At 32.4% G+C, this 13,031-nt stretch overlaps 1 protein-coding gene across 1 annotated transcript; it reads right to left on the bottom strand.

The window, feature by feature from the left end:
* Positions 1-1,756: 1,756 nt before the first annotated feature.
* Positions 1,757-11,801, bottom strand: LOC106665284 (phospholipase A2 inhibitor). The gene is made up of 5 exons (XM_014391608.2): positions 11,631-11,801; positions 11,368-11,568; positions 3,366-3,574; positions 3,030-3,244; positions 1,757-2,951 (listed from the first exon to the last, which is right to left on the bottom strand). Exons 2-5 carry the CDS (start codon positions 11,566-11,568, stop codon positions 2,422-2,424), a joined length of 1,155 nt encoding a protein of 384 aa, XP_014247094.1. The 5' UTR covers positions 11,631-11,801; the 3' UTR covers positions 1,757-2,421.
* Between the last annotated feature and the right edge of the window lie 1,230 nt (positions 11,802-13,031).

The raw sequence follows: 13,031 nt of genomic DNA, 5'->3' as shown, positions 1-13,031 counted from the left end.
CAAAAAAACACAATTTATGAGACAATGGGTTAAAAATGTTTCAAAGGACCATTGCAGAAACTAATGGCATACTAAATCTAGTGCTAGGACTAGAATAATAGTTAGACTGTTGACTGGACACTGCAGGCTCCAGAGGCCCAATCCTGGAACTGTCATACAACTGATGTCATTTTATTGTCAGCTACATCTAAATTATTATCGCTACTATAAAAAGAGAAATCATCAGCAAACTGGGATATTTTGATCTCCTCAGAGACTAACGACTTGATGGACGCTGTGTAAAGGGAGAACAATATTGGGCTAGTACTGTTCCCTGTGGTAAACCTGCATTGACAATTTTTGTCCCTTGTAGTTCTCCATTGATTTGAAAGTACAGCCCTTTCCAAGATTAGGTTTGTGATTTAGGTAATATTTATTATTGTATTAATTGTTTTGTCAGTTTTTTCCACACGTATAAACATTTACTTAATGTGGTTGCTTCTGTCGCTCCCCTAGGATTCAGGGTTACAAGACCACAGTTCCAAATTATGGAGACATCAACTTGTTTATACTGTAAGCACTGTTAAATTTTATGAAAAAAAATTAGATAATACTACAAATACAAAAGTACTATCTCCTTTACTCTGCTGTTATTACCTTTTTTAAATATATATTACCTTCTGTACAAATATATACATTATGTAATGTGGTATAATATTTATCATTTTCATATATCCTGAGGAGAGCCAACAACTATTGTTGCTCTCCCAGCTCTGTGAATAGTTTTTTATAACTATTCATGAGGAGGTCCCAGGGCCATTTTCACTTCAATCGTCTTACTGTGTTGTAGGGATGAGTTTGGTCTAATTTGTTAGGAGTTTTTTATTAGAATGTGGAAAATTTATTTGCGAAGAATTTTTAGGTCGCTGTGGAGGGTGGTATTGGAGGCATAATAGGGAGCGTTGACTGATTCTGAGGATTTCGGATTGGAAGGACTGAATTAATTGGTTGTTGGAAGGTTTAGTGGTCCACAATTTTAGTCCGTGAATATGTCCAAATCAGTTTTAGTATTGTTTAATGTTGTATTGTTAATTTTTTTGTCAACATGTTAGATTTCCGTCCAAGTAGTTTAAAGAGAAATCCAAAGTGTCTTGTTCAGAACCTGTCTTTTTATTGTATGTGTTGGTTCCAGGTTAAGTGAGTGTGAAGAAAGAACCCAAGGTAGCGTACATAGTCGGTTTTAGGGATAGAAATGTTGTTGAGGAATATTGTGTTAAAGAGTTTTGCTTCTAAGAGTAAATATTCGTTGATTTATATCCTACAAAATTTGCTCCATTCGGCTGTTCGTTCGATACGTGCTTGGAGCTCCTTGGAGGCGATTGCAGAATAGGATCAGAGGAAAGCACGGCTGTGGTCTGCAAAGGATCTGAGGAGGGTAGAAAGATATAGTTGGGAGTCTTTGTTGTAAAAGAGGTATAGGAGTGGTCCAAGCACACTGCCTTGTGGCACTCCCAAAGGATAGTAGTTAGTGATATGTGAAGGAGGTATAGGAATGGTCCAAGCACACTGCCTTGTGGCACTCCCAAAGGATAGTAGTTATATATTTTATTCAACCATGAAAGTTATTTTCCCCAAAAAGTTGGAGATTTATCAAGATAAGCCCTAACAATCAATAAACCATCTTGCAAGTTTAATTTTATGGATAAAATACGTTCTTCATATTCAGTGTATCATGCTTGGATAACATAAATGAAGTTTACGTATAAAAAAAGGCCGATTTAAAATAAATGGCATTTATTTTCTAAATTTATTAATGAATAAATTGTTACAAATTATCAATGTATCATAACGCTATCCCTAGCAAAATATATATTTTTAAATCCTACAAAAAGTTAACGCATGTAAAAAATATTTCAGCAGTAAAACATTTATCTAAATTAGAAAAAATCCTGCAAAAATACATACAGATTGGAAGGATTTTGACTAGAAAAATATATAAACTTTTTTTAAAACTTCAATTGTATAAAAACCACAGAATAATATTAATCACTTCATTTTCATAATTAGATATGTTTTTCATCCTGTCGATAAAGAAGATTACAATTCTCACTAGATTGTCTACTTATGTACTTCACCATTATGAGAAAGACATGAACTTACAATTAAGAAGAACAACTTAAGTAAATAATTATTTTTTAAGTACATAAAAAGATCATTAATTGCATAATTTTTTTCAGTCTAACTTAATAAATTATCAGAATTATAACATTTTTAACAATATTAAATTTAACTTTTAACATAAATTTTAGTTATTTCTAGTTAGTCATTAATTTGTGCTTATAATTTAACTTCTTATCAAAGAATAACAATTTTTTGGCACGGTGAATAGTTTGTATAAAAGCTTTTGTCTCGTGCTACTTTTAAAAAAATCTTTAAAGCATTTTAAACATCCATTTCTTGTGCTTCTGGCTTTCCTATATTAGTATAGTGAACCTTTCTTGAAAGATTCTGTATTATTGGAAATAGAGTGGCTTTTAAAGGAGTTCTGTTTGTGTAAATCAACAAGGAAAGGCATAACACAAGGGCAAGGGACAAAAGGAAGACCGTACTTGAAGAATAGCCCTCTTCTGCCTTAAGTAGGTGTGGACAGATTGACAGCTTGCGGTGTTCCGACAACAGAACGGTCTTTTCAAATTCTTTCGGGCATGATGGTTTACACCTAAGCCTCTCTTTGTTCCTCACTTCGGCTTGGGTTTTCTGCAGCCATGCATACAAATCGTCTGTTTTTTGCCCGCATATCAAAGGGTTGTCAGAAAAATCGAGAACAAAACGATCCTGTTTTTTGGCCATCTGGTCAAAGCTTTCAAGCTCCTCGGGCTTAAAGTAGCTTATAGAATTACGCTCCAAATCGATCAATCTCAAATGTTGCAGGCAGTCAAACTTGAAGTTAACATGTTGAAGTTTATTATTTCCTAGGAAAAAAAAGTTGCTTTTGGTTAAACTATCTTTTGAATTTTTACCTTTAACTAATTTGTAGAAAATATACATACCTAAATGTAAGTCCATGAGGCTGTTCAGCTCGCAAAATATTTTTGGATCCTTGAATTTTTTAATTTCATTGTCTTCTAAGTGTAGTTTTCTTAGTTTTGTCAAACCACTTGTGTTGAAGATGTCGTGGAGGTCGATAGCGAGGTCATCTGGTGTATTGTCAGCAAAGGCGTTGGTCAAGTGTAACTCCAATAGGCTCTGAAAGTTTGAGAATACCCTGGGGGAAAAAATTGTTATATGTTTAGATTCTTGATGGTTAAAATAGCTCTTAAAAGGCGCTGTACAATGCACACCCTGACTAATACATATATTTATGACACTTGATATTTCAAGCCTACCTCGGATGATGTTGATCGAAAGAAATAGATATTTCGTTGTGGTTCAATATAAGCCTCTCGACCCGTGGAACGTGGTGGAAAGTCTGACCAAGGATATCTTCAATCTTGTTATTCGACATGTCAATGACACGCAACTGGGAATTGTTATTCGTAGTGCCAAGTAAGTTTCTAGGAAGTTTTGGGATGTTGTTTCCAACAAAAATTAAGACCTGATAAATTAAAACAAACACATTAGAATTTTTTATACATTTGTTAACTTAACTACAAACAAACAAGAGAAAGATATGAACACACAAACAAAAGTAATTCCAGGATCATCTTTTTCTAATTATTAAACATTTTTTATCTTAGGACATTTTCTAAAGCGGCCCATAGACAGTCAATATTATTGTACAATATAGATTGCACAATAATTTGACGGTTGCCCCTTAACGTTCTATAATATTGTATAAAATTTTGTTTGTGCAATGATCTTGAATAGTTTGAAGGCGATATTGAAGTTTGTGCAATATTTTCCACTTGGTGATATTGCGCAATAATGCCAACAGATGGTGCAATATTTTCCAGGTTGTACAATATATTTTCAACTTTTCGTCAATCATGCAATGTATTGCACAACCCAAAATATTGTGCAATAATATTGATCATCTATGGGCCACTTTAGAATCTGTTTCTACTCATATTGTAATGAGAAATTAATAAAATGAACTGGCCATTCTTACGGTGGAAAGAATCTAATAGGTTTTTTCATTTTGGCTGCATCGTAATTTCTCATCGGTAGTTAAATTTATAAGAATAGGGCAATTATGGTCAACGAAGGACAACAGGATGACACAATCAGCTGCTGCATCAAATTCCACATTAACATCAAGACAAATCGCTATGATGGCAGGTGTAAAGACCAATGTATGAAATGTTCAGCGACTTTTGGAAGCATCAGAATCCATCAAGAGAAAGAAAATGATAAGAAAACCGGTCCTCTTACCATGACACAAACTTGCCAGATTGACTTTTGCTAATGAACTTTTGGCAAGCCGACGAAAAAGAGAGATTTTTTCAGACGAGAGTTCATCTTGATGAACCAGATGGAATTTCTTATTATTTCAATTTGGGCCTGAGTATGCTTTAAAAAAAACCGCCTTGCCCAAGAAATCCTCCTTTGCTTTGAATGATGATGAGAATTGTTTGAGAATGAAAATTTATATTTAATGATTTCGGTGAAGGAATTCCAATGTTTCAACATGATAATGCCCTAATCTACAATGCTAAGATATTAAAGGAATGGTTTGAGAAAAATATTGAAAACATGAAATGTCCAGCACTTTCATCTGATCTCAACATACAGTGAAAAAACACTGGGACATACTTTTTTAGTAAGGGGTACTGGAGTGCCAGGCAGTTTTCGAGTATCCAGAAATGAGAGGGTTGATTATGAAGGTATAGCAAGATATTTTGCTGGAAACAATCCAAAACTTGTACAACAGTATTCCTTTACGAACACTTTGGATCAAGGTACGGTCTTCAAGAAGAAGAAAGCAAATTTACTTGCTACTGCCAAGCTTTCGACCTATTTTAAGGTCATCATCAGGGAAAAACAACTTTAAATATGTTTACAGATTGACTGATTTTTATTTAAGATTATTTTATTTAAGTTTTTTTCCTCCAGGCGATCTCAAATTTTCTTGAAGTCCGATTCAGGCCCAATATTGCGAAGGAGTGATTTTACACTCAATCTGTAGACATATTTAAGGTTGTTTTGCCTGGATGACCTTAAAATAGGTCGAAAGCTGGCATTAGCAACAAAATTTACTTCCTTCTTCTTCAAGACCATACTTTGATCAAGGATGTTTGTAAGTGAAAAAGTGTTACTTCTAATACTGAAAACAAACAGTATTCCTAACAGAATATTTGATTAGATTAAGTAATAATCGAAGAAGGTGGAGGAGTCACAAAACTATCACACCAAAAAGTGTTTAAAAAAAAACAACTAAAAAATACGTTAAGCATGTATTATTTTTTTATTTCAGTAATATGTGAATAACAAAATTTAAAATTTATAAGGAATGACAATTAAAAATTATGGTGTGTTTGGTCCTTATATTAAAAAAAAAAGCTCACGGCTAAAAACTTATTTTAACTAACTCAAACATTTCTTGACTTAAAATTTTAGTAATTTTTATAATCATGGTTTGTGTGGAAAAATAGTCTCGAATTTAAAGAATCTCTGTTGGCTTTGAGGATTCTATTAGAAAGGTTAACAATTTAAAATTTAACGAGTAACCTGAAAAATAATCTATGCAACATGAGTAAAACCCCAGTACAATTGTGTTAATTATTTATTTAGAAATCGTGAGATGCAGTCTGGTGTGATGTAGGTTTAAGAAAAACATTTTCTTTATCGTGCAACATTTCGATCTTTATTAAGATGTTCTTGCCCTCTCAACACGACATGCAAGAATGGCACAATTACACAGAAAACAAACACTTTGAGCCCTGAAGATGATCTCTAATAAAGATCGAAACGTTGGCACGATAAAGAAAATGTTTTTCTGAAACCTACATCACACCAGACCGCATCTCACGATTTCTAAATAAATATCGATTAACGGTCACTAATCACCACGTGTTAATTATGTTCAATTCAGATAAAAATTCTACAAACCCAAGGCATGTTCCATTGCGCAAAAGGATAAAGGATGGACAGTACACCGATAACATAGATCTATTTTATAATGGATGAAACATTATTACAGTTTAATGATTATTTGGACATCGTGAGATGTAGTCTGGTGCGACGTAGGTTTTAGAAAAACATTTTCTTTATCGTGCCAGCGTTTAATTGCCCATTGTTTAAATTATGTAAATACATATAAGATATGACTATGTTTATAAATCCAAGGCCGTCAACATGATCTCAATAAAAGGTGAAATGTTGGCACAATAAAGAAAATGTTTTTCTAAACCTACATCACACCAGACCGCATCTCACGATCTCTAAATAATTATTACTTCAAAATCACTAAATATTACACATTGGATATCTAATGTGTGGATTTTTCCGAACCGATTTTCAAATTACTTTTGCCATTTCTTTCATAAAATGGAATTGACTTGATTATCTGCAAATGAAAAAGTAAGTAAGTATACCCTCGGGACCCTCAACATGGCACACAATAATGACACATCTACATGGAAATTTGAGTCCTGAAGATGATCTCAAATAAAGATCAAAACGTTGGCATGATAAAAAAAATCTTTTTCTAAAACCTATGTCACACCAGACCGCATCTCACGATCTTCAAATAATCATTGGCTAATGATCACATTTTTTTTATTATTATTTTTTTATTAATATGAAAGGCGATCAACCGCTTTGGGTCATTTTCCGCCTTAAAAAACTCTCAAGCTGGGTGTTGAGTGGGCCACAGCTCAGGAACCCCCAATAGCGGAAACCAGGGCCCCGGCAGTATCACGCGCCCTGGAAACCCTTTCACAACCACACCCAATGGGCACCAAACCGCATCCAAATACACCTCTCAACATTGAGTGAAATACAGATTATTGCATAAAATGAATGTTCTTTTTTATTAAATTATTATATCATTTTATCTTCATATTTCTGAAATTAGTTTAGTTTTTTTAAGGAAAGTTACTAGTTGTCTATTTGGTCGGAGTCATCACCAAGCGAGTCTGATGTTGGTTGGAATTTCCAGCCATATTTTGGTTGTTGGAATTTTCTCCTTCATATTTTTTGCAATTTGTCAAAATGTGCTTAACTGTTATTCTTTCTGTGCAAACATCACAAAGCGGAGTATCTTTTTTTCATCATGACATAAAAATAACGATCACTAAACACCACACATTATAGTTTAAGCATATTTGATATTATTTATTTTATTTTTTGGATGTTTTCAGCATTAGCTAAGCTTTAAACGGGAAAATTTCAATGGTAAAGCTAGGATTTGAACCCACTTTTGCTATTTGGCAAATAAGAGACCCTAATAATTACAGAAATCATGGCCTTCTAATTATTTTAAACAAGGATAACATTTACCAATTTAAGTGTGTTGCCATTGAGATATTTCAATTCAAATTTTTCAGAATTGTAATATTCAATTGTAGTAATATTCAAAGTGGCATAAGTAATGTATATTTAGTGACAATGTACAGACAACAATTTTTACTAAATAAACAACAAATTGTGTATTGTATAAATTATTGTTATACAAATTTAAAAATAATTTCACATTGAAAAAATTAAATCTGTTTAAAAGGTTTTTTAAAATAGACAAAATCATGCTGTTGGCTATTGAATCTTCATGATATTAGTTTTTCTTTCTTCTTAGCTGATGCATAAAGTGAGATGTATGAACAATCACTGTTTTTCTCATATCAACAGTTCCCTTTGAAAACATAAACTTTGTTTATGCTTCATCATCAATTTATTTATCCCTTACCACAAATGGAATTTGATGATGTAGAATTAGATCAAATGCATAAACAGAATAGCCAGCGTTATTAAATAAAGATATTCTTGTAAATCTATTTTAACCATTAAAAAAAATTATTGGCTATATAATGGGCAAATATTCTATACAAAATAATTCATGCAGCTAAAATAAATTAATAGCTTTGCCATTAATGGACCCTATATATTTTAAAGCATTCGTGTTTATTTAGTTTGATTTTTTATTTTTTATATATCTATATAACCATATAGATATATAAACTATATTATAAATCTTTAAATTTATACATTAAAGCCCATTTTATTGGTTGGCTTTCATTGATTATAACACTGCTAGATTAAAAAATTAAGGTGATTGGTCAGTTTTTAGATTTATCTAGTTTTTTTTGTAATTCTCGGGAAGCTAGAATTTTTTTTTTTTTTTTTTTTGGGGGGGGGAAGGCTATTTGTAAATATGTCGGGTTTGAATGCAGGGCTACTGCACTTTACAGTGTTGAGCGCTGTGTCAACGCCTAAACCGTTGCGGCCACCAAGGCCCCATTTATATAGTTTGTAATGGTAAAATAATCAGTATATTCAATTGTTTTCCCGTCAATCCTCTTGACCATCAATCTATCAAAACTAATCATCTTGTGACCTTCACAGATTCTTCAAAATTGCAACATGGGCACAATTTCTTAAATAAAATTATTAGTGAGAACAAAAATTGCCAAAATTCATTTGATGTATTTTATTCAAGTATCAAGGAAAATGTAAAATAACTTTTATTCGGTCTAAAGTAAAAAGGCACTTTTTCTGAGTAGAATTATATTCTGTTCTATTCCTCGATGGTACAAACAAAATTTATACGACTAACAAAAACCTTTTTCACACGATCAAAGAATCTGTTGTTTTATTTTTACAAATTTATCAGTTAGTCAAGAGAGAGAGAAAAAAAGATGAATCATGCTTGGGTTGTGATTTTATAATTATGTTTTTATACCGATTAGACTGTTGTGTAAAGTATTGACAATTGATAATAATAAAATTATTTATTTGGAAATCCCAGAAACATTTTTTTTTAAGCGTTAAACTCTCAGCTTGAAAACCTGCAGTCCTGGGTTCGATTCACAATGTTACCTCTGGAATGTTCAACCTATTCTCCTATCCCAAATCAAAATTACTTAATGAGGCATGACTAATGTGCACGAAGCCTTAGAATGAATTTTATATTTACTTTTTCTAACAAAGACCACAATGAAACCAAATAGAAATTCACTTGAAATGTCTTCACCTTTACCTTTAAAAACTGTCTATTAGTTTTCTGCAAATATGCCACTACCAAAATAAAACAGATCTATTTATAGTTATATTACTTTCAAAAAAGGTAGTTAAGCCATTAAGGTAATTGATGCCCTGCGTTTCCAGTCCACAAAGTTTTATTTATTTATAAGAAATTTAAAGTCAGTTTTGGAGGATTAGAAAAGAAAATTTTTGGGGCCTCATGTTCTGTTGCGAGTAATTGAAGAAAACCAGCCCTCTCAGTTGATCAACTGAGTTGCCTGGTTGACTTTGAACAAGTTACTGCTATATAAAGACTTCTTTTGGCTCGTTTCACACTAGGCAACAAGTAGAATCAATTTCTCTTCCTAACATTCAGTACGATTTAGAACACAAGAAATCAGGAGGGCTTCTACTTGCTATTCTGTTTGTTTTGGTTTCTGTTGAAATTTGTATAACATTTGCCACTTCTCTCCAAGCTTCATTTCTTTCAATTTCATCTTCAGCTATCAAAAATTAAACCCAAATTATCCAAATTGTGCAAGCTAAAACAACCTCACTCTTCCCATAATTCATTAATGTTCAGATTATTACTTTGCATTTGGCTCGATTTTAAGTTCCTTTTGATTCTGTTCTGACCAACTAAATTTTTGTGTTTGTGTTTGCATCGTGCATCTCATGATTTCTGAATAATTGGTAGCAGAGCGATACCATGTACTCAATAGTTGATTAAATAGATTGGGGTTGTGATACATTTTACATTTCAATGATCTTAGCCCGCACACATTAATATATGCTAAAAACATAGTACATACATAAAGAAATAGACAAATCAAGATATAAAACTACTGATGAAAAACTGTCTTGTAAAAAAAAAAAAAACTCCTCAAAATGAGACTGCCTAAACCAACACATATGACATATTCAACAGGACAAAACCAAGAAAAATTTTAATTAAAAATTACTAGTTACTTCATCTTTTTATCTCAACCAATGCCTTAAATAAAGATTAATTAATTGAAAAACGTTATTCGGTCAATCGGACCCCGAACTCTAATAAATTACTAGTTACTTAATCTTTATGTAAGGCACTGGTTGAGATAAAAAAGTCAGTGTCATGAGGTTCGAATCCCGCTCTGCCGAATGCCTTAAATAAAGATTAATTAATTTAAAGACGTTATTCGGTCAATCGGACCACGAACTCTAATGAATGACTAGTTACTGTTGAAAAATTGCCTTGTAAAAAAAAATCCTTAAAATGAGACTACATAAACCAACACATATGACATATATTCAACAGGACAAAACCAAGAAAATTTTTTAATTAAATAATTAAAAATTACTAGTTACTTAATCTTTATGTAAGGCACTGGTTGAGATAAAAAAGTCAATGTTACAAGCGGGATTCGAACCTCGTGACACTGACTTTTTTATCTCAACCAATGCCTTAAATAAAGATTAATTAATTGAAAAACGTTATTTCAGTCAATCGGACCACGAACTCTAATTACTAGTTACTGTTGAAAAATTGTCTTGTAAAAGAAATCCTTAAAATGAGACTACTTAAACCAACATATATGACATATTCAACAGGACAAAATGAAGAAAAATTTAAATTAAAAATTACTAGTTACTTAATTTTTATAAAAGGCACTGGTTGAGATAAAAAAGTCAATGTTACAAGCGGGATTCGAACCTCGTTACACTGACTTTTTTCTTAAATAAAGATTAATTAATTGAAAAACGTTATTCAGTCAATCGGATCACTCTAATGAATTACTAGTTACTGTTGAAAAATTGTCTTGTAAAAAAAAATCCTTAAAATGAGACTTCTTAAACCAACACATATGACATATTCAACAGGACAAAACCAAGAAAAAAATTTTAATTAAAAATTACTAATTACTTAATCTTAATCTCAACCAATGCCTTATATAAAGATTAATTAATTAAAAAACGTTATTTGGTTAATCGGACCACAAACTCTAATTACTAGTTACTGTTGAAAAATTGTCTTGTAAAAGAAATTCTTAAAATGAGACTACTTAAACCAACACATCATATATTCAACAGCACAAAACCAAGAAAAATTAATTAAAAATTACAATAGTAGATGATGGGTTTTGGTCTACGAGTCAGTGAACAGTTGAACCGGCACATGGCCACTACTGGGTCTGTCTGCCCAAAACCCGTGAGTGAAGACAGACCCAGTAGTGGCCATGTGTCGATTCAACATAAAAATTACTAATTAGAAAGATCATGTCAAAAGTATACTTGAGTCTTCTGAGGAAGATGCTGGAGGATGGAGGCGTTGGTGAAACCGTGACCGGTGCAGTTGAGGACATACTGCATCCTGCCGACATACTCCATCTCTCCACATAGGCATTTTTCAAAAGGTTCATCACAGTAGGTCGTCGAGCCGGCAAACTGGCAAGATGAAGCAATAAATAGGGCAAGGCTGATGAAGGGCCGCATCTAAAAAAAAAAAAAATCCAATTTAAAAACCGTTATTGAAGTTAAATAGTCATATATATTACCTTTTGTTAATCTGTTTTAGAGTTTAGATCATAATTAACAAAGAAAATACAGTATATTCTTTGTAGAGAGACCGCTGATTCAACAGGTTTTTCAGACACGAGAGGAATCAAGGCAATAAATTCCAAGCTGAAGCACCCCGACGGACCTAGAGGACAACTGACTTAGTTGAGTAGTTGAGTCTTGAGAAATGAAGTTTTCTTACCTTTTGAAGTAGAGAGGGCCACCTGTGCAACATAGCGGGAATCAACCAGTTACAAATCTTTTTAAGCAATCCCATATAAAAGTACGGATTGGTTAGATATGCCTTCACAATTCAAACCATTATGTATATACCAATGGTATATACCAGTATACAAAGGTATAAGCGTAACACATGCCTCCTCAGCTAGGAAACACAGATATCTATACAGACCCAATGAAGAACATCTAAAAGCACCCACCATTTTTTTTCTTCCACATCGATAGATTACTAAATTGGCCACTCATGTACAAAATTAAATAGTGAGGCTTTACAGAAGTACAAAAAAAAAAAATATATATATATATAGTGATGATGGTGATCAAATAACTGTTATTTTCAAATGTCATCATTGCAATAGGGTCTGGTGTGATGTAGGTTTCAGAAAAACATTTTCTGAAACCTACATCACACCAGACCGCATCTCACGATTTCTAAATAAATATCGATTAACGATCACTTATCACCACACATTACAATAGGGGTGGATGGATATTTGGGATAAATCCCATCATTTATTTTCTTCCACATCCATAGATTACTAAATTGGCCACTCATGTACAAAATTAAATAGTGATGCTTTACAGAAGTACAAAAAAAAAAAATATATATATATATAGTGATGATGGTGATCAAATAACTGTTATTTTCAAATGTCATCATTATAGCGCAGTTTATATGCAAAAAAATTTTCAAATATGCCATATGATATGCACTAAAACACCATCAAATATGCAATATTATTTACACTAAATACCCCTTAAATATGCCATATAATTTGAACTAAAAATATTAAAATATGCATGATGAACGTCAGAGACTCACCTGACTATAATGATTAATTAATATTTTAATCTAGGGTTTTTTTTGGTCTAGTGTATATTCATAGTGAAAGGAAACTGAACAGAAAAATTTCATTTGCACAAAAAATTCTCTTATTTAAAGTATGATACACAGTAGAGTTGGAGTCTTTGGGATAAATCCAAAGACTGAACTGATTAGTAAACTTAGGTGAATGTGCTACAGTTAGTAGCATGGATTTGTTTAGATATGCCTTCACAATTCAAACCATTATGTCTATATACCAAAGGTACATACCAATACATAAATGGTATAAGCGTAATGCCAGCCTCCTCAGATAGGAAACAGCAATCTACACGGG

Source organism: Cimex lectularius, unplaced genomic scaffold, assembly GCF_000648675.2.
Source record: "Cimex lectularius strain Harlan isolate CLEC.00 unplaced genomic scaffold, Clec_2.1 scaffold186, whole genome shotgun sequence".
Lineage (NCBI taxonomy): Eukaryota > Metazoa > Arthropoda > Insecta > Hemiptera > Cimicidae > Cimex > Cimex lectularius.
This window is presented reverse-complemented; position numbering and strand designations above follow the sequence as displayed.